Source organism: Panthera pardus, unplaced genomic scaffold, assembly GCF_024362965.1.
Source record: "Panthera pardus isolate Hobbes unplaced genomic scaffold, ASM2436296v1 HiC_scaffold_20, whole genome shotgun sequence".
NCBI lineage: Eukaryota > Metazoa > Chordata > Mammalia > Carnivora > Felidae > Panthera > Panthera pardus.
Window position 1 is genome coordinate 38305689 of NW_026526766.1, and position 26461 is coordinate 38332149.

Here is a 26461-nt window from a genome sequence, read left to right on the forward strand (position 1 = left end):
ATTATTGATAACATGAATGGTTGAGTAACGCATTTTGCATGTTATATGCATTGTATACTGTGTCTTCCGATGAAGTAAGGTAGAGAGAAGAAAATGTTAAGAAAATCATAAGGAAGAGAAAATAAACGGCAGTACTATCCTTTATTATCAAAAATGCCCACATATAAATGGACCCACACAGTTTAAACCCATGCTGTTCCTTCCCAACCATGACATTGCTCTGAGGATCGGACGTAATAAGAAAGGGATCGGAAACTTGGTGCGCTATATACAGTATACGTTCCTTCTGCTTGTTACTCTACAGAATGTAACTGGATTTACTCCAGATAAATTCTCTCAACTTGCCAGGATTTTGAGACCTGAATCCTGATTTAGTGGTAAAAGAATCAGGATTAATGAGTAGGAAGGTGAATGTGCTACCAAAAAGATAAAATCCCAATGCCAATGCCAAGTGCATCTAATATAGTTAAACATTCTATTTGGGATTTTCTACACCAATGGTCTTTCCTATTACCACAAAGAAATATTTGTTTGAGTATTACTGTGTATCTACAATGATTGTATGTACTCAACTCTGGGATTTGATTCTATTATTGCCTATTCACTTACCTGCTGTCAGGAAAGTATTTTACTAGTACAGTGAGCATTTGCTGGTTGTTTGCTTAACGCCCATTCTCATCTTACTCTTTTGTATAAGCTCATACATTTGTTTTAAAGAATATCCAGCCCCATTCCCCCTGCTGCCTCAAATAACATACAGGAGCACACACACTCTCTCTCTCTCTCTCTCGTTGGCTCTCTTCCTCTCTGCCTACGTGTTGGGTGGTGGTTTTAAAATATATATACAGGGGTGTCTGGGTGGTTCAGTAGGTTAAGCATCTGACTTCGGCTGAGGTCCTGATCTCACGGTTTGTGTGTTCAAGCCCTGCGTCAGGCTCTATGCTGACAGCTCAGAGCCTGGAGCCTGCCTCAGATTCCGTGTCTCCCTCTCTCTCTGCTCCTCCCCCACTCACATGCACGCATGTGCAGGCTCTCTCTCACAAATAAACATTAAAAAAATTAAGAAATAAATAAAAAAGATAAATAAAATACGTATACAAACTCTTCACCATTCCTCCCTTCAAGAAGGAGATGCTGAATGTGGGCTGGATTTGGTTGCCTGATTATAAAATACGGAACAGAAAGAATGGTGTGTAATTGCACAACTATGTCAAAAGGCCCTGGGGCTTCTCCTTACTCTCCCTCTTAGATGACCTGCTCTGAGGGAAGCCGGTTCCCTGTCATGAGGACATGAAAGCAGCACCTCAGAGAGGCAACGGGAACCTCCTGCCAACAGTCATTTAAGCAAACCAGCCCGGATGCGGATCCTGTAGCCTCGGTCAAGCCTTCAGACGCCTGCAGCCCTTAGCTGGCCGTTCGTTGGCAAAATGTACAACAGAGTCTCACCAGACCACCCAGTTGAACTGCTCCCCAATTCCTGATCCACAGAAACAGAGATAATAAATGTCTATTGTTTTAAGCTCCTAAATTTTGTGGTGATTCATTATGTAACAGTGGATAAATGACCCCAAGGATGGAGCGTGAATGAGTGAAGTCCATAGTACAATTCCAGTCCCCTGGCCACAGTCCCTATAGCTCAAGAGCAGGCATGTGATCTGAACTGGCTTAACAGCACGGGTCTCAGGACTTGTGCTCAGCATTTTGGGACAGCCACTCTGCCCCCACCCTGCATGTGGAAGAAGCGGCACATGACCCCAACTGTGGTTGGCAGCCATTGTAAAACTGAGAGAAGACAAGCCCGGGGATACCGCTGACCCTTCACGGCTGTGCAGGGAGGAGAAGAACTGGTTCTTGACGACACGACGGAGCCACAGGATCAACTATCCCTGAGGATCGCTGCCCAGTAACCCGAGCCCATAAATCCCCTTCTTTGACTAAGCCTGTCGGAGGAAGTTGTTTTTTCTTGTGGTTGTTTTTGTTATTGGCAACAGGCAGAGTCCTAAAAGGAACAATAAGCTGCACACCTGCAAACGCGAAATGTTCCAATTCCACCTGGAGTCCTATAAAAATAAGCATGTGTATACATATATACAGACGTTACTGGTATCAGAAGAACAGGATAAAACACGGGTAAAGGATAACAGGGCATAAGAGCAATGTCTTAGCTAACTGCTTAGCTCTCCACCTCACTTCTGCCACAGGACATACAGTACTTAAGAGAAAAAGAGCTGAGAAACACCGTTCTGAGCCAGTTACTAAAACACCACCATACAGAGAAGGTGAAACAAATTAAGGGACCAAATTATTTATGGATCAACAGATGTATAATTAAACAGCTAGAAAAGAGTGAACAAGAATTAAAAGTGCAACAAAGCTGAACTCTTATTATTGTCAGGAGAGCTATTTTGAAGTTGGAACATTCCCCCCAAAATTCTCAATGCTATTTGAAGACTTTTACCCTATAAAACTGTGTGGACACAAAACCTATCTCTGACAACCATGTAAGGTCGTCACCTGCTTTGATGTATAGGTACTTTCCTAGGACAATGTGTACTAAAAAATCAATCTTTCTTTAATCAAAAATATTTCGTCTGATAAACTGAACTGGCATTTCAGTCAACACTAAGGGTTCAGATTATATACATTATAAACTTTGTTTATACTTCTATTTTCTCACTTCAAAAGGGGGGGGGATTAAAAAGAAAAAAAAAGATAATCAACCTGTCTCAAGTGTTTAAGAAGTCAAAACAGAACTAGAAATGACCTGTTACTACAATTTCTGTTTTGAAACAGTAACAAAAACTATTCTCCCCTCCTTGTATTCTTCAAGTACACTTGACATCTTTCCTTTGTGCACACGTGGCATGTAAGCATCCGTGCATTCCTCCTTCTCACATACTTGGCATGAACTATGGTACCCCATACTATGTAACCCCCCACTTGTCATGGGAGAAAAAGTATGGCAGTTTCTCCCTTTTTAACGTGTTTGCAATACAGACGTACAGAAAACTTATCCACATGAATGTTTACTGCAAGAGACATGCTCTTGAGCTATGATTCGTTAAATGACAAATAAATGAAGATATCACTAGTAAGCATTACATAGGCCAGAATGTTGAAGGCGTATGTCAAAATAAACAGGCATTAGATTAAACTAGGCCTTGAGTTACCCAGGGTGTAGATAAGCTAAAAGAAAGCAGAAGGGCATCCCAAGTGCAGAGGCAAGGAGGGATGAATTCTCAAAACAAATCTCCATGGGCTCTTGATACAAGTCAGTCTGAATGAAGTAGAAGACTCATAAGACACAGGTCTTTTGGAAAGGTGAATGGGCCCTGGTTGCAAGTTGAAACAAGGAATGGCAAATGTAAGACTAGAGTTTAAGTTCTAGCGGTAGGTACCATTTTGAGTTATGGGAACTGTTACAAGTGGGAAAAGCCAAACCAATCGCACAGGGTTGCTGAGAAGTACAGAACACAGTGACTTTACCTTTAATTTTTGTCAAATAAACGTAATTTTTCAAAATACTGGGAGTATAAAGGATAAAGAACTGCAGATGACGTATGAATGCTAGAAGATTGGTTAATTCTCCCTTCTTTGCTTTCTTGCATTTTCTTCCCAGAGTCGACTAATAATGGGGTTCAGAGTGGACAGGCTTATACCATATGCCGTCTCTTAACATGTCATTTTTAGCAAGGGCTTCCTCCAAGGCTACATTCTGTGGAGCATTCAGAACCTCATGGTTAAAATATTAACTTGCAAATAATAACTCAAACTGTGCCAAGTGTAAAGGCCGCTTTAGGCAAACAGGCTTGGGTGACGGAATGTAGAAAGAGCCCACAGCGACCCCCTGGCTTAATACAGGCAGGCTCATCAGGTGACCCCCCCTCAAAATATCCACAGGCCCTAACTAACCAATAGGCTACTTATAACCAGGCACAGTTACCAAAACAGGGAAAATTCCATTTGTTGCCTTAACTCCTCACCTTCTCACTTTAACTATGGCCCCCAGTCCCTCCCTGGTTGCAGACAGCCTCTCCTTTGCTGTCCTGCCTACTGCTCCCCTGCGGCGTGTTCAATAAATTTCTATCTTCCTTGTTCTACTACAAGTAAATGCTTTTACCACCTGTGCCATTGGCTTCCACCAGATTGTCACCCCACATGCGGGGGCCCCCATATGATCAGGAGACACATCACATTTACACACCACGCTAAGTGCTTTATACAAATTCTTTCATTTAATCTTTACAAAAATACTTCCAATATAAAGGTATTATTATTTCCCTATACTGTAGGTAAGGAAACTGAGGCCCAGAAAAGTCAAGTGGCTCCAAGAGCCCACATTTTAAGTCATAGTTGATTGCTTCTTCTGTCAGCTGATCTTAAAAGATCCTTGAATATTCCCCTTTATTCACTTTGGCTTTCATCAATAAATACATTTCAGTTACCGAGCTTTAGATGTGTTTGAAATCGACATATAATCAGAAGCTTTCTGTGGGCAATAAAATCTGACATTCTTCCTAGTTCTTAGGTTTCCCCCACAGCAACTATTTCAGAAAGGGAAGTGTACATGTTAGACAACTGCTGAATAAATCAGCAGTAGGCTAAAGACAGAATAGCTCTTAAGCTGCTGTAGAATGAGGGCAGCTTGCCCATTAGCTTGAAGAATCTCAGAAGCAACCCCTGAAACAAGCAGCCCCATCTACAGAAGAGGAGAGTGGGGACCAGTGATATCAAGCTTCCAAGTGATTTATGGGAGATCACTCAGAAGGGCTTCTGACAAAGCAGGCCTCTGTCCACTCCACTGCTGAATGCCAGGTCAAGAGACTTTATCTGTCTGGGAATGGAAGTCCTTGAAAGATTCTGAACAGGGGATCAGGACGATTAAACATCTAAAGAACACCTTAATCAGGTAGCCTGAGGCAGGAGGAGAAAGCATCACAAAAAAACAGTGCCAACAAGCAGTTAGACATCTCCCTCTCTGCCAGCTTATTCCTTCCTAATAACAATAAAAACAACAACAACAACAACGACAACAAAAACAGGCAGTGTTGATGTATGTGTGCAAGGTTCTAGACTCTTCACACAACATACATTTCATTCCCAGTACAACTCTATGAGGCGAGCACTACCATGATCTCCATTTGGTAGAGGGGAAGTTTTCCAGATTAAGAACCCTATCCAAGGTCCCAGCCTGTAAGAGGCAAACGAGGGCTCCGACTCGGAAGGTTTGGCTCTAAATCTGCCTGTTCAGCTGCTACTGTGTTCTGTTCCTTATTCATCTGTTTAGCTGGGTCACTCCCCCAACACTTCCTGGGTACTCATATTCTAGGATATACTAAACCCTCGGTAAATACATTAAATCAGTGCCATGAAAAGTACTTGTAAAAAATATATATTATTTTGGGCTTTTCTAAAGATACGCATAAACCTGTATTTTAAAAAAAGCACATAGTATAATGAATCCAGCCTACATTTAAATGCTTCATAATTAACAAACTGTAGGGAAGTAACTGCACTGTTAAATACTATAAATTCTGACACTTCAGGATTTAGGAGGAAAAGGAAACTCAATCTGAAATCAGCAGGAGAGAAAGAAAGGTATCCTCTCTCTTACATGGCAACAGAGCAAGGGATTCCTGAAGTGTATGAACTTCTCAGTAGAAGAGGCAAAAACCTTAATGACTTGATGTACTTCTCCTTCTGCCAGGAGACAAATTGTGCATAATAATGACTTCTACGTGTACTGTAAATGACAGGACCAGGGCAATCCATTTTGCTCATAGTTATTTATTGAAAAAAAGAAACAAAATCAAGAGCCACAGTCTTCCTCCACCCCACCCCTCGCAAATACTTAACAAAGACTGGCTGTGCGCCAGGCATTATGCCAACTCCTTACATACAACTTATTTAACCTCTAAAACTAGGTCAAAGGTGATATTATTATCTCCAATTTACTGGTGAGAAAACGGAGGCAAAGGAAGATCGCGTAATGTGTCAGGTGTGTACCTGACGAAGTAAGGATCGAAGGTGGACAGACAGACTCTGGAGCCCAAGCGGTAAGCATCACACTGCACTGCCTCATCGCTGAAGACTGGCGTATGGACCACTTCTCTTCTTTCCGCCCATGGCGAATATCCCACCGCCCCGCCGCCTTCCCCTTCTCCCTGAGCACCCCAGGGCTCTGTGCTCTCCTTCACCTACTGCCTGCCTGTATTCCAGCATGAGCCCGCAGCACCTGAAAGCATTTCTAGGTTTCTGTTCAGGAAACCACTTCTTTGAAGTGGTCATTTGAACGGAAGGTTCAGATCTTTTCAAAAGTAAATACTTCGCTGATGTTTATCAGTGAAACTTCTAGTAATTGGAGCTTTCGGTTTTATGAAGCACAAAGACTATAACTTGTTTCTTTATTCTTTTTATTTCCTCCACAGCGGGTCTTTGGTGAATGTATCAGAGCAGAGACTGCCAACCGTCATGCTGGGAGATAATCCTAAAGGCGGGAAAAGCTTAGTCCCTGCTAAAGTATCAATTAACACGGTAATTCTCAAACTTCCGTGTGCGCCGGAATCGCCAAGAAGGCTTACAAAAATCCAAACCTCGGCCCACCCCCAGGGTTTCTCATTCCATAGGTGTGGGCCGGCCCAAGCGGCCGCATTTCTAACAAGATCCCAGGTGATGCTGATGCTGCTGGTCTAGACAGCACACTTCTGAGGGCCAGTAAATTAGACCACTGGTGTGAAGGTGCTCACACCTTTTCATTCCAACGCAAAGCAGACTCACCTTGGGAAGCTCCAGATGCTGCACGTTTGTGAATGAACAGAGGTCCACAGGTGCCTCAGAAGCAGTCACACTTGGTTCGGCCTGACACAGGGAAAGAACGGCAAAATAGACAACGGAGTGTTATGTATTTTTGCTTAATAAGGGCCACTTCATCAAAATTGTTTCATGTATTAGAATTCGTTATTATTCTAACATTTCATGACGTTATGAACATTAGACTCTTCAAAATACTAAGAAGGCGTGATTAGACAGCGATTGTTTTAGACCACAAATTGTTTTAGACACAAAGCAGCTCTCAAGACTGCCTGCATTTCCTCTCAGTGAAATCTAACAGCGACCCAGCTACCAAGTGGCGAAACTCGCTTTTTAAACACAGAACACGAGCAGAGGCGCCATTCACTCCTTTTCACTCTGTTAGTCATCAAGTGAATTTGGGAGCTATTAAACGTTTTACTTGAAGATTACTAAAATATTCCATTTTCCTAAGGGATATATGCAGTCCCACTCATACGAAAATAAAATTTTCTCCTTTCTAATCTTGAGAAATCACTCGCTCGGTGCACCACTGTGAACGACTGCCAGTTCACCAGAACGAGCGGCCTGCATCGCGTACCGACGCGCCCAGTGTTTGTACGCTCCTTTACGGGACAGTGTTTCCGTATCTGCACCTTCTTCCACCACGATCATCACAGCTTCTCTCATTTTATGCTCTTCGTTCTCTATGCCTCCTTTCATTCATCCTAAACAAGTATCGGAAGCTTTACCACATCAGAACTCCCACCAAAAACTCCAAATTCTAGACTCACCGTCTAGCCACTGCCTTCTCTTTCCTAATTTTTTAGCCACCATTTGCTCTCTCAAAAAAACACCAGTAATCACCTGGCTACCAGGTCCAATGGACTCTCTTTAGTCATCTCCTCATTTGACCTCTTTGCCACACTCAAGACTGGAGAATGTACCCTTCGGCTGCTATGCAACATGCCCGCTGGTCCTTCCTCATTACCTCTGAGCACTCTTTGTTAGGTTTCCTCCTTATTGCTATTAAATAATTCTGACCTTGGCCTTCTTCTTCTTTCTAAGTGTTTTCTGTACATAAGAGCCTCAGCTCCTGTGGCTAACAAATGACAAATCTGCATCTAAGGGAATTCCTCTCTAAACTCTAGACCCAGTGTCCCGATGTACACTTCTCCCGGGCTCTTCAACAGGCACTTCGTTCTCAAGCAGCCTCAAATAGAATGTTTTCCATTTTTACAGCTATCTGCTTTTTAGTATTCTTTTTGGTAAAAGTCAGCCATCCACCAAGTCACCAAGTGAGCCAACCCAAACCTTGCTACATCTTGTCTGTTTCCTTCACCAGCCCATTTCCAGCCCCCAAAGCAGCACCAGACACAAGGCAGATACTCAGCAAACGCTTGTTGGACAAACAGATCGTCAACCACTCACTGTTCCTCACTGAGTACATTTAGTCAGGGATAAGGTGACACTAAGGTGGATCCTAAACTTCTGAAACTTCTGACATAACCATTTCTTTCTTTTCTTCTTCTTCTTCCTCCCCCTCCCTTTCCCCCTCCTCCTCCTCTTAAGTTTATCATCTCTTCCCTGCAACCTCTGATTTTTCTCTGTGCCATTTCCAAAGAAGTATTTCAAAACACAATTCTTACTGAGGTCCCTAAGGCCTCAAAGACAAAGTTTCCATCGTGAGTCCCATGGTCTGACCCTACCTCCTCTCTCTCAGTGACCCTTTCCTCACCAGGAACCCACTCCCCCGCTCCCACTATTCAGTGATGCCCTGTGATTTACATTCCTTGCATCAGCCAGAGTCCACACGCCATTCCTCAGTGCATGCCCTCAGTTTGGAAGGTTTTTGCCCCCCCACATCTTCTACTTCCGACATACACTTCATGTGTCACTTCCCCTAGGGGGTCATTGTCTCTCTCCAGAAGGAGACTTGACAACTTTTTCTACTTTCGTTATTCCCCATGCAGACGCCACTAGTGGCCTCCACGTAAGCAGTGTGCCTATTTACAGGAGTGTTTCTTGTACCAGGCTATAAACTCCTTGGGGGCCAAGACTATGAGTCATTTATCTTCAACATCCCAATAAGGGCTGTGTAATTGTTCACTGAATTAATACATAGTACATCAGTCAAAGCTTCCCAGAGAAATAGACAGAAAATACATACCTCCTTATTCTGAGAATTCTCTGAGGTAGAAGGCAAAGGTTCTACTGTATTTCCAGGACATACAGCCATCTGACTCACCGCATCTTTATTTCTAAAAGAAAGAGTATTGACCTATCATAGCATAATGATTCATATTATATTCATTCTTTTACTTGAGGACTCAGAAGGATTATTAGAGAAAATTCTGCAACCTCAAAGACTTTGGACTATAACACTCATACATTTATAAATGTCTTATTTTCATTCAAAAGAACTCTGAATTGAAAGCCTAATCAAAAATACTTAGTAAACCAGAAAAAGAAAGTGCTTACCTGATAAAAATTATTTTTACTTTAGAAGGGGCACATTTAATGATTGAAGAAGCATTCTGATGACTTCTTCCATATAAAATTTGACCATTGATCTATGAGAAACAAATAGCATTAATTGAGCCTGAAATTTTAATTTTGCTCATTTCTTATCACCTTATCTAGCTAATATACAGGTCATTTTTTTTCTTCCTATAAAATATTATATGTATGTCTCTTCCAAGAACATGAACCTAACTCTGAAGGAGAGTAAAGAAAAGCTCATGTTTGAAGCCGACGTTACGATGACGTGTGTGTAGTGTGATCCCAATAGACAACAGAGGCAGCACTTGGGACTGTAAAAAAAAAGCACAGCAAGCTTCCTGGAGGGCACTGGGGTTCCAGCATGTTCTGTCGAAGCAAGGGCTCTCCTGGAAGCACTAGTGACCTCCGTAGATCATCAAGGGAAGTCCCTGTGGTCACAGATCTTAGTCAGTCTCAAGAATCAGGCCCTGGGATTGGCCGCTGGGAGAAGCATTCCGGCAGACCAGGGATGTGGGAAGCAGAACGTGCCCAAGCAGAATAGTACCTAATGGAAACTTCCCGTCATCTAGTCACTTAGCCCCTGCTGACTGAGCCTTCCTGGCCAAGGGAGAAGCACAGGAGTGCAAGGAAGAGTATTAAGGCAATATAAAGACACGTGGATCCCAGCCTCCAGGAGGCAAGGACAAACAAAACAAGCACATGTGATTCTAAACACTATAAAGTCTGGTCCAGAAATTTATTTGGTTTGGAGGGCTGAGTTATTGTTTTTGTTATTTAGCCTTAACCTTGACCCCACCTCACCCGACCCCTATCGCTTCTACCATTAGGAATTCAACTTCCAGAACGTCCAGTGGGTCAATCTCATTACTAAGGAGTGATTGGTCGTTTGGCTTTTCAAAAGCTCCTAATAAAAATGCAGCACACAAAAAAATGTTTTTGAAGTGTGATCTTTATTACTGTCTTGGGGCAAAAATTGTTTCTGGTGCGACACAGTCACAACCTTTTAATGGAAGTTAATGGGAACACGGACTCTACTTAACAGAAATTTGGTTTAGAGCCAAACTTGCTGCAGCACATCTATTTTATTAGGCAAGCAACAGTTTTCTCAGTCACCATATGAGGCCCGGGTGGATTTTCTGGAAACTGATGACTCCAGTGCACCAATTCAGCAATGAATTCAGCATTTTCCATTAAGAACTTACCTCTAGAAGCTCGTCTGCAACCTGCAGTCGACCATCTTTCCCAGCTGCTCCATTTGGATCGATCCCCACTATAAAGACACTCATCCTGGATCGGTCTTTGTTTCCAGCAAGACTTAGACCCAAACCACTACGACCTTTCTCCAGTTCAATCATATGGAGCTCTCCTGTTAGGGTTCCATAACGCTCTCTGATATTTTCTACGCACAACAAAACAACAACAACGACAAATTATAAGTTAATTCACAGCCAGATGTTTTACTATGGAGGGTCATCTGGCTTCAAAAGAGCATTACTTGGACCAAAATTAAATCCTTGGCAGTTAAGGAAAGCTAAGAAAACTCTGGTCCCCTAGGCGTCAAGACTGGGTTCCTGGAGTACCCAAACTCTGAGGAATTTCTTTGCATCTAGTGTGCAGACAGTATCATGTCTAATTAATCAGTTCATCTGGGTGATCAGGCCCAAGAGATTCATTATTAACCAACTCTCAAAAGACTCCGATTAAAACAAAGCACTAGTTTATCATTCACAGAGAAGAGAACATTCTTCTCAGTGAAGGATTTATCTTCACTGATCAGTGGAGACATCTCTCCCATAGAAAAACTGGCCTATGTGTGTCACATCATGTTGGGCAGCTACTTGGTACATACACCCAGAATAAAGAGGATGCACTGTCTTATTGCACAGAGCCATTAGGCCAGGACAAATCAATGTACCCGTCTCAGATTTAGGACCCATGTCCTCACTAGATGAGACCATTCAACTCTCCCATCCCACATGTTCAAGAGTTGAATCTGAGAGGGCAAGGCTACACGGAGGTGCCCTAGGCCACAGGCCCAGATGAACAACCAGCCAGGAGCCAACACAGATTTCTAGCCATGCGAGTGAGCTACCCTTAAGGCCCAGTCCAGCTGAGCCCAGTCGACCACAACACCACAACACAGTAATAAACTGTTTCCTTAAGCCCTTAAGTATTGGGGTAGCTTGTGACATGACATTCCCTTTCATGTTTTCCTCAGAGTATATTCTGGCCACCTCAACGGATTAGCAATATATTCTTATTTTATTGAAAACAGACTTAGAAAACTGCAAACTTTACAAATCTTCTCTTAGAAAATGTTACTACACAGCTGATGTCTTGCATTCCATATTGATTCTCACCTGCGCCAACTTCATAAACTGCCATTTCCTGATTCCTTCTAGAATCCAGCGGCACAAAGTTTATACCCTGTGCTTCCTAAAAGCATATACCATGGCTTTCTTAAAGGAATTATATTTTTTAAAACAGAACTTCTTAAAGCACTGATACATGAGTAACTTTTCACTAAATTTTTAATATTTCCTTATAAAAAGGCTTCTTTCATTAGAAAAACAGACACCCCAATGATCCTAAGAACAGCTGCCTTTGAATGCTTCCTGTGCATCAGACATTGTGGTTTGCACTCCTCAGACATTATCAAATTTGATGTTAGCAACCTGAGGTGAGGACTGAATTTTCAAAAGAGATATTAGCCCACTGGGCAAAAACTTAGAGGCAGTTAAACAACTTGCCAAAGGCCCCAAGTTTTTATCTCAACACATACTATGCTACCACCCTAGGCAAGACAATACCAGAGTTCAAGGCAAAATATGAACAGCAACCAGACTTTACAATGAGGAATGTGAGGTCTGGAGAGGGGCAATGACTTGTTCAAGACCACAAGGTGGCGGATCCTGTACTAGGTTCTGAGAGAGTGCCCTGCCCTCTTTAATGCTCATACAAATGGCAAAATGGGCTTAGCAGGAACGTTCGGTTAGAGGCAAGGAAGAATATGATTTCATGCTTTGGGAATGTGGGCTGTATCCAGCAAAACAAACAGTATTTTTTCCAAACAAAATTGCAGTATATATAACTAAAGCTGAAACATACTTATCCACCCAGGGCATAAGCCTTGAGAAACCCAGAGCTACTTTAATGTCGCTATTATAACTGAATGCATCACAAAAGACAACTTACTCCAGCTGTAACCAAACTCATCCTCTTTGTCCACATCTTCTGAGACTTTGCTTGTGGATGACTGTGTATGATCGCCGCTCATTTCTTTAGACGCTGAAGAAGGGGGTGGAGGCACATTGCACAATGGAGCCTTTTCCGGCTCTGATTCTGACTGACTGGGTGCCTGCGGGAACAAGAAGAATACAGTGGGTATGTGCAGTCTAAGGAAGACCAACTTAAGTAAAAGAAATAAAAGTATAATGTCAAAAACTGGCTTTAAAATATCTAACATATATATAATCAAAAAATGTATATACAATGGCAGACAGGATTCAGGTAAAGTTTAAATATAGTAAAAAATAGCATAATATATAATAAAAAAGTATAATTCATTAAACTATTATTTGGTATTATTTGGTATTTTAGGCCAATGATTTTTTTCAATTTGAAGGCTTAAATGACAAGATAGAAAAAAACTGTGCAAACTTCCCCTTTTGGAAAAAAATTCTCATTCAAAAGTTTTCATAAATATGCAGGGGTCTAGGCGAGATTTTGTGTGTCTAGAAAAGTCTTCCAAGAAATTGGAAAAAAAAAAAATGAACAAATAAGTTAATCAAACAATGAAAGGCATTCAAAGGCTGGCAGTCAGACTATATACAAAGAATTCTTCATCGCTACCTGAATCCTCTCTCCAAATGACTCTCTTAACAAACCCATGAAAATGAGCATTACACATGCAGGCTCATCTACCAGGGGAGCTGGTTTGTTAGCACAGAGCGCACAGACTCAGATCTGAGGAGCAGGTTTTAAGGGAAGGCCCCATCATTCCCTTGCCAAGGGAGTTCACAAGGTAAGTGAGAAAACACAAGAGACCACTTCATACAAACCCAGAGTACGGCATACTTGCTGTCACTTGGGGCTATGGGTCCTACTTCAAAAAGAGGGCTTGGTATCAAACTCTTATATTGCAGATTATCAAATAGAATATTAGAGTTGGAAAGGCCTATAAGTCACTGAGCTCATTTTACTCATTTTTCAGATGAAAGACCTGAGGCCATGAGATGATGTTGTTCAAAATCACACCGGTACTAGATTTCTTTTAGTTCTGCACTTTCCATTATGCCATGCTGTCTCCTCCCACTTCCATAGTTAGTACCTAATCCAACGCTCAGAGATACCCACTTAAACTTCTAACCATGGTATGAAGCTGTCCATGATGCCTTGAATCAACATTTTTCCTATTCTTATTTTACCCTTTTTTCATACAAAAATCCCTCTGATATACCTCATTTTATATGTGTGGATCTGGAAAAAGATTTTGATGAAAAAAAAAAACTTCCTATAGAACACATCAGATGATAAGCATGCACAAATAGTTAGAAATTGTTAACTCGTGTCAAGAACCAGAATACCACAAAATACACCTAATACTACAACTATATAGCACTGAAGGTGATCTTTCTTTATTGATTCAGAAACCACGTTAGGATGCTAAGCTGCCCCAAAATGAACCTAATAAATATCAATTACTATTTTTTCTGGCAAAGTAACAGAGAGCTCATTGGTAGAGACTTATAGGCAATAGATTTTCAAGTGACAGAATCTACTGTGTTCAAATGTTTGGTTTACACACAGCTGGCCACCCAGACAAAAACTACCACTGCAAACAAAACCCTTGTTATCTTCCCAAATACTGTGCCATAAAACCCTCAAATCAACAATGTACAAATAAAAATGTCCAACAAACAAACAAGGTTCATTTAACATACTAAGGTAGGGGCGGCGGGGGAGGCAGGGAGTGGGGGAGGGGGGAGGATGGAATTTACTTTTTTTCTGGTTAAAATAAAAACAACTTCTCTACAACAAGAGAGAATATTAGCAAGTATAGGTTAAGCCCATTCGGTTTTTAAAAAGGGGGACAAAATCTGATTTAAACTTCCCATAATTTTAATAAATTTATGGATGCAAACGTTATAGATCTTGCTGCATATCTTTCCTGAGCGGTTATTTTATTTAAAAATAACAAAATCTGCCTAAAAAACTGTTTAGGAACTGACTTAGGCACACCATTTTCATACCGTGAGTAAACTAAAACGGTGGGTCCTCACATTACTGACTAATCATAAAGGGAATACAAGCCTGTTATTTATATTTACTACAGGGGCAAGCGATTAGGTGTTCTATTTTACTACTCCCGAAAACCCTCCTTCTGAATGAGATCATGTAATTAGCTTGTGGTTGACACTTAAGATTTATTAACGAAAATACAATTCTTTAACAGAGACTGTTTAGCCTTCATTGGCAAAAAACGCAAAGTGCACTTGAGATCACTCCATGCCATGTATGCACACAAGTGTAACACACACATAGCACACGGTAACACACCTACTTACTCATGAAAATTTCACACTGAGACAAACCTTAAATGGTGTGGGAGCAAAAGGGTTAGTTGGGGAACAACGGAAGATAACTCTACTTGAATTCTGTAATTCCTATAGTAACAGAAAACATATTCCTTCAGATACAACATCTTTGGTTATCCATATTACAATAACATGAAAACCCAATGAATATTCATAAAATGCTTCCTGAAACTGTTGAGAGCTTTCTTCCTTATCATGATCAAATTATCATATAGAGATTCTTGTAAGTAAGGTTTTGTTTCAATTCTGGGTTTATAATTTCATCAGAATATAAGACTATCCAAGTATAGGTTTACAAGCATTGAAACAGGGGCATGTTTCCTCATTCAGGCATTTATATGGACACACTTTATGAATATTCAACATACTCCTGCATACACACAATTATTTGTGGAGTGATTAACTTACAGAAGGGCTTTTTTAGGACCACCTTGTAGAAGTCTGAGAAGGATTTAAATCAATACAAGGCTTTAAATAAATTATGTGTGAAAGTACTTCATACATTTGGCAACTAACAAAAATTCAAATATCAGAAAATTTAACTCACACCAAAATATAGGAAAGGCACTGGACTCACGATTCTCCCTTACTGTTCAGAAGGGCCATCTAATTTCAGCTATAAAAATGAATATGCTCTGGCAAAAAAAAATGTGCTTATGAAAGGATCTGCATGCCCACTCCAAACACACAGTTTTGCTTTTTTTTTTTTTTTCCCTGCCCCAATTTAGTAAACAGTGAACTAGGACAAAGGCACAACAAAGAACGAAACATTTGCAAAAGGCAACGAATGGCAAGACAATGGCATTATCCAACCTTGTCAGCGTTGAACTGAAGAGAATCAGCAAATGGGTTAGTGCTGCTGAAGTTGTACTTAGGGTAAAGGTTGTGCGGCAAGGAAGACAAAGGGGATTTCTAAAAGGAAACATAAGAGGCGCTGAGCGCAAAAGAAATATATTTAAAACAACTCAAGTTTTAAGAACAAAGTACTGATTTAAATAACAGTGTGAAATTACTAGATCCAGTCAGATCTAGTCATTAAGAGCAACATCGTATTAAACAGTCTAGGACTAAAGGTTAACCTCTAGCGATCTGGATCTACACCTCGACCTAAATCTGGCCACGAACTACGTAGGATATGAGCTGGTGAAGCTGATACCACATTTCTTTTATTTTCACTGTCACAGACAGATGCACATACACGTTGCCCAATCTATATAGTCATGTATGTCCCATGCATATCAGTAAACAGGTTTCAAGACGAAAACCATAAATGTTTTTTGTTTACATTTAAAAGCAAAGTATGCTTCTATTGTAAAACAAAAAAGAAACAGTCTATCTGCTGCAGAATGCAAATTAAACATTTGTCTGCTAGTTCACTGGTAACCTTCATGATTCTTTTATCTTGTTTCCCAGGAAGGAAAATTTTCAAACTTAGATTGGATATTAAGGTTACATCAGGTCAATAGGATTTTTCCCTTTAAAAAGGGAAATCAACAATTTTAAATAAATGAACCACCCTACGGTGGTGTTCTTTATTTCTGCCCTTTTTTTTTTTTTTTTTTTTTTTTGTGGAGGTAGAAACATTGATTTTTAAAAGTTTCCTATAAAAGTTCCCATATGAGAGGGAATTTATGAGGCTATGCATATACTGAAGTCCTGCCTTAGAGTGTTTCTCACAGATTTTGTGGCTTGCTTGAGATACTCCCTGAGCTAGGACTACTGGAGTTGAATATATGTATTAAAGGCAGGATGACTGCCAGATAGAATTTAGCATTTTCATAGTTTAAAAAAAATGAAAGTAATTTCCTTAGCACAATAAATTCTTCTCCTTCTTTTCATACCCGCTATCTTCTTCTTTTATTGACTGTATCTTTCAGGGGAAATTGCAGACATTTAAAATTCATTTTGGCTCCAATTAAATGTTTGTGTTACTTCTGTCTATAAAAAAGCCCTACTGGCAAGCATCAAGAGTAGGGAGAGGTTGTCATGTGACGCCACCCTGTACGGGAGAATACTCTGGAAAGGCTCTATCCTCAGTACGCCTGTACTAAAGCTTATGCCACATTACCCTTTCAATCTGCTCTTCCTGCAATGTTTTTCCTACAGAGGGAAGATGGGAAAAAGAAATGGGCACAATGACATTTCTGCTCATCTCAACTTTCTCTCTGCTTTTCAGTTTAAATGTCAACTCCTGCTTTACAAAAGAAAAGATCATGAATGCCAAGGAACGCGACCATTTATTAAGGGTGGGAGAAATGACTAGGCAGAGATTAAAATCATATTCTAGGCAAAATAATTCCATGCTATGGAAGGTGGAAATTATTTCTGATCCTCATACATGGAATTTTTGGGTTTTAAAGTTCCTTTATAATTCTATAGAATAATAAAAAAAACATAATGGTAAGAAATGGAATATTTAATGAGAGCTCTCCTTTCCTGTTTTTTTGTTTTTTTTGTTTTTTGTTTTTTTTAATTTGCAGCTCCTACGTAGGATTAGAATTTGGCCCTGATAGCAGAGTATAAAGTACAGCATGAGTACAGCAAATGGAGTGGTAGATCTATTACTATGAAGAGATTTATAGGAACAGGCCATATTCTTTATTAAAAAATCAATGATGAAACTTCTACTTATAGTTCGAAGGGCTGATAAAAACGAAAATGTTATTAACTAAGACAAAGCATAGGAAAGACAAAACCATTCTCTAGTCCATATTAATAGGGTCTGTCCACCCTTTGGTATGACCATGTGGTCCAACTGATGGAACTGTCAGTAATAATAAGTACAGAATATATTATTAATTATCATGAGGATTATTATCATCATTCTCAGTTCTGGGAAATAGGTGCCAAAGAGATTGACTATCTTTTCATCCTATGTACAGGATTTTTTTGAAGTTTTATTGTATCTACAAAGAAAACATTTTCTATTAAGAGAGTCTTCTGTATTGGTGATTTTTTTTTCCCTTTAGATTACTGGAAACATGATTATTTCCACAAGGAAGTAAACCACTGAAAATAGACCTCATTTTAAATGCAAAAGTGATTCTGATTTCCCAAAGCTGAATGCGTATGAAGAGGAAGAAAAATATCTTTCCCCTATTCATCTGAAGTTCTCAGCTCGATCTCTGTAATAAAAAATGGGATTAACAAGAGAAAAGTACTTATGTTGATTTAATGTTAACTTTCACATGACACATGATCTGAATGACACAGAGCCTTCACTAGATAATGAAGAACTGAAGCAATAGTTAGACTTGAGGTTTTTTTACAGGAGGTTTGCTTAAGAGTGGAAAGTCATGGAAAATATGATGGGACAAAAGAGTATGAACACAGTGGGGAAACTGAGGAAAACTTAGGAAGGTCTCTTCGTTCAGATTCTTCCCAGTGTCCCTCTGTCTTTGGAGGCAGGGATGTTCCTTTCCTCCAGGTATGGGGAGGGCGCCTCTCAGAGGAAGGAGGAAGGTCTTACGACCTGCATCAGGGGAGAAGGGGGAGGTCTGAGTCCTTCCAGCACCTGCCTTTTCCTAAATTCCTTTGGCTTAAAATATTCAGTATTCTCTATTTTGGGGTAGCATACTCTGAATCCTGTCACACATAACTTGACTAAACATGTCACTCTAAGAAAGATTTATCCTGGAGTAATTGCTATAAAATGAAGAGTCATTATACCTCAGAATAAAAGAGCGGTATGTTCCAGGTGTATGAGAAAATATCTTCCCAGTTCATTAGAAACTGTGACCAGCATTGAAAGAAATGTCTGCAGTTTAAGTTTTTAAAACTAATATGAAGAATCCTATTCAGCAGTTTACAGTACTGTCCTGCATGATATGCAACTTGGAAATTAAAAATAAAACAAAGGAATAAAACCTACCCACGTACAAAAAAAAAATGGTTTTAACTTAAACAGCCATTTGCCAACATCATCATTCTGTATCTACATTGGACACGACAAATGGAAACAAATGTGGAAAGATTTGTAGTTATTTAAACAAACTGAATACCATTTGAAGAGAATTGCAGCATGGTGCAGCCCTACCATTTGGCAGATTTTCTCATCTGAATGGGCAATTATTACCTAACAATAAACAACGGAATGATTAAAAACTGCAGATGTGAAGATAACTGCTTACATGAAGAACGACTAAATTCATTTCTTACAGTAAACCCAGACCAGAGCTACACCTGTCTTGACAACAGAAGGACCGACAGGATAAATCTGGTCACTTCGAATTCCACTGCACAGAATACTGACGAGTCACTTTTGCTGACCTCATCTACGGAGCTGCCTGCTACTCTCTTTCCATCATCTGAGCACTGATTTCTTGCATTCTTGATTTTAAAGTTATAAAGTAATTACCTATTTTAAGTTTTAGAAGGTTCTTTTAACTTCCCTCACAGATGTTGACATTTTTCTTTTAAATAAAGCTAATTAATGAGCAGGTATTTGAAAGACAACCAGTGTGACAGGGTCTTTTTGTGTTTTATTTTCTCTTTACTAAAATCCAGAAGTTAGAACCTCTGTGAACTTCAGAACATTTAGGAAGCCCCTGAAATGATACGCAAACTTTTCAGTGAATGTGTGGCTCTGAAGAACTTTCCAAGGGGTATGGTTAAGAACTGCTGCACATGAAAATAAGCTTTTTCAGTGAGACCTGAAGAAGGAATAGCTAAGCAAAAAAACAGTTGTAAACTCTTGGCATCGTTTTCCTCTTCGGAATCGTCAGGGCATATCAAATCCACAAAGCCTTGCTTCGTCTCTTCTCCATCAACAACATTCATGAAATTCATTCATCCTACTTTCTCGAATATTTTTTCAAGCCATTTTACCTGTCAGGACTGATGGTAAAATGGGTCAGTAGGTTTTTGTCTGCCAGGGATGAAGACCTTTACAGTGACTGTGGCCGGGAAGCTTCAGTTATGAAATCACTAGTGTATAAACACACTGCTTACACATTTCCACTGTGTAGAATGTTCAGTGGGACAGACAAATACACTCAAGATGATTCACAGGTGATCACGGGATTGCATCAGCTAGAAATTCTGTCTAGAAAGTAAGTGTAGAAAGAAAATGTAATCTCTCGGGCTTCTCAGGGACTCCACCAGAGGTCACACACTATTAAGTTAAATGATTGTATCACGTTCCTCTTAACAACTTATATATTTTGTGACTATGGTGAATACTAACAATTATCCATCTAGACACCGATGGCCATCAATGAATCCTACTTCTCTGTGTCTTCAATGGGCTTCCAGTGTTTATTAAACATGGCAGAAGGGATTTCCAGGATAACTCAATAAAAACAAAAACAAAAACAAAAACAAAACAATATAAATTTTAACAAGTCTCCTGAGATTTCAACACTGGCTATCTGCTCTTAGAGACAACTTGGCCCTTGTTACATTAGCTTCCAAGTTGAACACTGTTTGGGTTTGCCTACCTTGCCCTTTTTGTTTGCTTACCCTTGGTCTGTTTATAATGCTCTGTACCATAAAGACTACGGGGTTGCCTGCTTTCCGAATGGCTTCCACAGCTTGTTCATGGCTTGCATCTCTGAGGTCCATTCCATCCACCTGCAATGGAAGGCCTCAGCTTAACATTTCAAGAAGCTATAGAACAACAGAACAATTTGTGGATCTGGAGTTTTGAGGATCCTGGGTGAGGCTCCTGGAAACTCTGTTTCAGAATCAAAAATAATGGTGACTACTTGTGAGGCTCCAGAACTCTTAATTTGTCCGGGAGACTTGTGGTCCCTTTTTTTGGACACAGATTTCTGTCTCCAATAATCAACTGAAATAATAATCAGTTGAAATGAAAGCTCTGCTTCTGCTTTCCTTACACTATCAGCTGTTCCCTTAAATTAGGAAATCAACATCATTAAAGAAATCATATGAGGGATCTGTCCCGCAGCACTGTCTTCATCAGGAAAATCACCGTACACATTTGCTTCCGATTCATTATAGATTAGTTTGGGAAATGGGTGGGCGATGCTTTGTGTGTTTCTCTCTGTATACAGATGCTTGAAGTTAAAAACAAAAGTCTGATGTTCGGAAAAATCGGGTTATGACAAGATTAGTTTTGCAAAAGAATCTTTGTAGTAGATGTGACAGGAGCTGGAAGCCAAGAAATTGTGCTTGTTAGTAATTCTTATATAAATAGCTTGAAAATGAAAGTTATTTTGTAACTTTTTTTTGACCATGGAATGCCTGGGTGATGATCAGGTCAGCTTATGCACTGAATAGGAAGGAGAATAGTTCGAAAGGCCAAATGCTAATCCTGCCAGGTTAAAATTATAGGATACTGTTATCATTTTATCATTTCCAATTACCACAATATGGTATATGCAACAAAATAGCAAAATCGGAATAGGCACAATTCTGGAAAAGAAAATTAATTATTCGATCTCTGCATAGGACATTATCACCTTTAAAAGAAGTACATGCATTTAATTGAAAACCTCCCTCAGGTTGATACTTAGATAATGTATTACATCTTTCAGTGCGTATTAAAAATGGCTTTCATTTTTGTAGAATAAAAGTTAGTGTTCACATCCACTAAATATTCCATCTGTGGATGTTTACCAGGACGTTACAGATCTTTGCTCAAGTCCAAAGAACTCTATACTTAGAATGGAATAGTGTGCAGGTCTCTACTCGTCTAGTCTAAATACATTTTTAGACACTTGGCAGAGACAGGTTTTAGAATCTCCAGGATCCCAGAGGCCTAAGGCTTTCTTACTTACTAGAAAAGCCCCTGTACATAAGAGCCTTCAACAAACTAGTGCTAAAACGCATATAGTATTTTACCACACACAGAAACATACTTTCTTTTCAATTTGAAAGGGATACTTTAACTCCCTCAATACATTTTAACAGCATTTTGGTACAAACCATAATCAGTCCTTTCTAGAAATAATTATAAATGTTTCCTTACTTTTTAGCCTTGGGTCAAAGGTATTTAATAGTGAATTATCCATAAAATAAACTGCCCTGTGATAATCTGAAATTGGGAACTTTAAATAGTGTTCTAGCTAAAAAAGAGTTCTTTAAGAAGGTGCTCTGGGCCTGCCTGGGTGGCTCAGTCTGTTAAATGTCCAACTCTTGATTTTGGCTAAGGTCATGATCTCACGGTTCATGAGTCTGAGCCTGCACTGGGCTCTGTGCTGACAGCAAAGAGCCTGCTTGGGATTCTTTCTTTCCCTCTCTCTCTGCCCCTCCCCCCATTCACACACGTGCACTCTCTCTCAAAACAAATAAGTAAACATTTCTTTTAAAAAGGGGCTAAGATATCACCTAATGAAAGGCAAGGATGCAGGAAGAGAGAAAAAGCCCATTATTCTCCCTTATAAATGGTTGGAGGAAAAAAACAAAACAAAACAGAAAAGACATGACCCTTATCCTACCATGTCTCAATCTTCCTCCCTCTTTAGCTCTCACAGACAATCAACCAGTAAAGGACTAAATAAATAAATCCTGAAACTGTTCATTTTAAAGTTGTGGTTAATATGTTATCATCTTTTTCTACACAATTAATGCATTTTAATGCATTATTAATTATTAATTAATTAGTTATATTGATTTAGAAAATGAGAGACAATCACTTGCATAAAGTAAATATAATGGTCCTTATAATAATAAAGTGATTGGTTTCTACTGGGAAGTTGTCTCTTATTCTACTCTATAAATCCTGACAATTTAGCAAATCTGGGTCAGGTACCCTCCCTCCACCCTCTTAACTAAAACTACACTTACCCTGATCAAATAATTTATCACACTGTTCTGAAGTGACTTGATTACTTGTTAAGTCTGTCACACTTGACAGGCAGGCATGGTGCCTTGTTTACTGCAGAATGCCCAGAGCCTGTCGTAGCATCTGGAATGCAACAGCTGTTCCAGGAATATTTGCTGAGTAAATGAGTAGTGACCAAGGAAGAAAAGTCTATTTAACATATTATACTTTGTTTTGAATTAAGAGATTAGCAACAATTTGACCAAATACTTCTCTTGTTCATAACAAAGTTACACATACGTGAGTGTGTAAATACACACACACACACACACACACACACACACACACACACACACACTCCTCAGTGATAAATGGGCACAGCACTGAGAAGTAGGAGGAAAATCTGAGCCTGGATTGTGGGGGTGGGGCATTTATATAAAAGGTTACCAGGGTGATTAGCATAAAAGATTTACCAAAGAGACTCACTTGGAAAACAATCTTATCCAACGAAGTTAATCTACAATGAAATGATCGTGACAAAGCATTTCTTGAAATAAAATCTCACTGGAGAGCTTAGTTATGATGTACACATTCTGTACATGTATACATAATTTCAAACAATTCAATTTTTCCCCAAGAAACTTGCTTTGTTCTTTCAAACAGAACTTCATTATTTTAATTCAGGGCCAATGTTTTTAAAAATAGTTGATGATACCTCCAAACACCAGTGTCTGAATCAAGATATATAATCTGTCACCATGCTCTAAAGAGAAAAATTATAGATGAAATGGGACATATGAGAGAGAGATGCCTCCACCACAAGCACATTTGACTTTCATGTTGGGTCGAGTAAGCAGTGTAAAGACAACGATTCCCTTAGTAAAAAGGATGGAAGAGGGAGGGAACTTTGGCACAGAAAGCTCACTAGAGGATACCTCTACTATTCTATCTCCGGGTTTCAAGGTTCCATTTGTGCCAGCTGGACTATCTTCAAGAACATGTTTGATGAAAATGCCCCTCATCACTTCACCGTTGCTTAGACGACTCCCCATGCCTCGTCCACCAACAATGCTGATGCCCAAGGATTTGCTTGGTTCTCTCCAAAGTTCAACCCTATAAAGATAAATAAAATTGTAAACTCTTATAAGAAAGCTTAGAGAGAGAAGTCTCACAACACTGGGCTTTGCAATGATTTTTGGATATGACTCCAAAGTCCCAAGCAACAAACGACAAGACAGACAGACTGGACTTCAAAAAAATAAAAAAAAAACAACTTGTGTTAATCAAAAAATACTATCAATAAAGTAAAAAGGAAACACACAGATTGGGAGAAAATACTTGCAAATCACTCTTTAGATAGGGATTGATATCTAGAATTCTTAAAGAACACCAAAACATAACAATAAAAAATTAAGCCTTCGGGTTAGTTAAGCGTCAGGTCATGATCTCCAGCTGGTGAGTTCAAGCCCTGTGTCCAGCTCTCTGTTGACATTTCAGAGCCTGGAGCCTGCTTCTCATTCTGTGTCTTCCTCTCTCTCTCTCTGCCCTTCCCCCGCTCACACTCTCGCTTTCTCTCTCTCTCAAAAATAAATAAGCATTAAAATTTAAAAAAATTAAAAAATTAAGCCGTCTGATTAAAAAATGGACAAAGGAATTAAACAGACTTTTCTCCAAAAATGATATACAAATGGCCCAAAAGCTCATGAAAGATGCTCAACATCACTGATCATTAGGGAAATGCAAATCAAAACCACAGTGTGATACCACCTCACACCCACTGGGATGGCTATTATCAAGAAACAAACAAACAAACAAACAAAGAGAGAAAGGAAGTGTTGGCAAGGAGAAATTGGATCCTTCTGTGCTGTTGGTAGAATGTAAAATGTTGCAGTCACTATGGAAAACAGTATGGAAGGATTTCCTCTAAGATCAGGACAAGACAAAGGTGTCCACTTTCACCACACCTGTTCAACATATTGCTGGAAACCCCAGCTAGCGCAATCAGGCAAGAAAAATATTCAGAAGGTATCAGAATTGGAAAGGAAGAATTAAAATTGTCTCTATGGAGATGACATAATTTTCTATACATAAATCAAAAATAATCAAAACACTGTTAAATCTAATCAATGAATTCAGTAAAGTTGTGGGATACAAAATTAACATACAGAAATAAGTAACATCTCTATATACTGACAACAAAATTTCTGGAAAAAAAATAATTGATCTCATTTACAGTAGCACCAAAAATAATAAAATAGTAATGCATTTAAGGACTTGACATTTCTCTACTCTGAAAACAACAAGACATTCACAAAATAAACCAAAGAAGACACAGATAAATGGAAAGGTATCCTGTGTTCATGGGTTGGAAGAATATTGCTAAAATGTGAATACTAACAAAAAACATCTATAGATTCAATGCAATTCCTATCAAGATTCCAATGGCATTTTTTACAGAAATAGAAAAAAAAAAAAAACACTCCTCTAGAATTTATATGGAATCACAAAAGACTCCATCTAAATAGTCAATGAAAGCCTGAGGAAAAAAGAACAAAGCAGGAGGCATCACACTTCCTGATTTCAAGCTGTACTTATAAAGTTACAGTCATTCAAAACAGTATAGTTCTGGCATAAAAACAGTCACATAGACCAGTGAAACAGAATCAAGAGCCCAGAAATAAACACAAGAATATATAATAAGGTCAACTAATATTTGACAAGGGAGGCAAGAATACTCAATGGAGAAAAGAAAGTCTCTTCAATAAATGGTGCCAGGATAATGGAATATTTACATGTAAAAGAATTGAAAGGGATTCGTATTTTATACCACACACAAAAATTAACTTGAAATGGATCAAGGACTTAAACGTAAGGCTTGAAACCTATTGTGATAATCTTTCAAGGACACATATAAAATCAAGCCATCATGCTATTTGCCTTAAACTTATACAGTGATGTATGTTCAATTCTCAGTAAGACTGGGGGAAAAGAAAGAAGAATGGTGATTGCTAGCAAATGGGGGTAGGCAGAAATGGGGAGTTATTATTTAACAGGTACACATTTTCAGTTTTGTAAGACGATTTAAGTTCTGGAGATAGATGGTAGTGATGGCTATGCAGCAATGGGAATGTTCTTAATGCCAGTGATTTGCACACTTAAAAAATGGTTCATATGGTCAAAAATTGTAACAAAATTTTTAAAAACTCAATGTAATGTAAGTTAATGTAATGTAATTTTAAAAACTCAATGTAATGTAATGTAAGTTAATTTTTGCCAATTTATGAAATTTTGCCAATTTAAGGTTTTACCGGTAGTGAAACAAAATCATTTTATTAAACACTTTCTCAATTATATGTTTTATAGGGTCTGATAAACACTAATGCCATTCTGAAGCTGATTTGTTACAAGCAAATGCTGGACTCACACTCCTGGCTGGGACGCAGACCAACGTAAAAGTACCATTTTCCAGGAGCTCTAATACTGCAGACATTAAGAAACCAAGAAATTCAGCTACCCCTGAACAGATGGTAGCTTCTACACTTGGCAATCAAATCAAGGAAAAGAACATTCCTGCACACTCCATGTCAGAAGCTTGTCTCTGTAGAAATCCTCCTTGCCAAGGTAGACCTGGTACCTAGCAGTCCGGGCATGAAAAGCAGTGGCTGACAATATCCTACGTGATTTGATCCCACACCGCCGCCCTAAATTCCTCTCCCACAATTCTGCTTTCCTCTCTATACTCCAGCTACCCCAGCATCTTCTTGTTGTTCCTTAAGTAGGTCAGGCATGCTCTCTGCTCTGGGGCCTTGCTGCTTGCCGCCTCCCCTGCTTGAGTGCACTTCCCCTA

The 26461-nt window shown here is 39.4% G+C and overlaps 1 protein-coding gene across 12 annotated transcripts in view; it reads right to left on the reverse strand.

The window, feature by feature from the left end:
* Positions 1 to 26461, reverse strand: part of MPDZ (multiple PDZ domain crumbs cell polarity complex component) — a 162116-nt gene that overhangs the window by 19765 nt on the left and 115890 nt on the right. For 4 of the 12 annotated variants that reach the window (XM_019415501.2, XM_019415498.2, XM_019415497.2 and 1 more), the window contains 9 exons: positions 23550 to 23727; positions 20349 to 20459; positions 15702 to 15800; positions 14886 to 14957; positions 12487 to 12649; positions 10494 to 10690; positions 9271 to 9362; positions 8960 to 9050; positions 6778 to 6858 (listed from right to left, as the gene is read on the reverse strand). In XM_019415501.2, coding sequence (XP_019271046.2) covers positions 6778 to 6858; positions 8960 to 9050; positions 9271 to 9362; positions 10494 to 10690; positions 12487 to 12649; positions 14886 to 14957; positions 15702 to 15800; positions 20349 to 20459; positions 23550 to 23727 — 1084 coding nt within the window. The remainder of the gene's footprint in view (positions 1 to 6777; positions 6859 to 8959; positions 9051 to 9270; positions 9363 to 10493; positions 10691 to 12486; positions 12650 to 14885; positions 14958 to 15701; positions 15801 to 20348; positions 20460 to 23549; positions 23728 to 26461) is intronic. The other 8 variants (XM_019415500.2, XM_019415499.2, XM_019415507.2 and 5 more) reach the window with 5 other exon arrangements.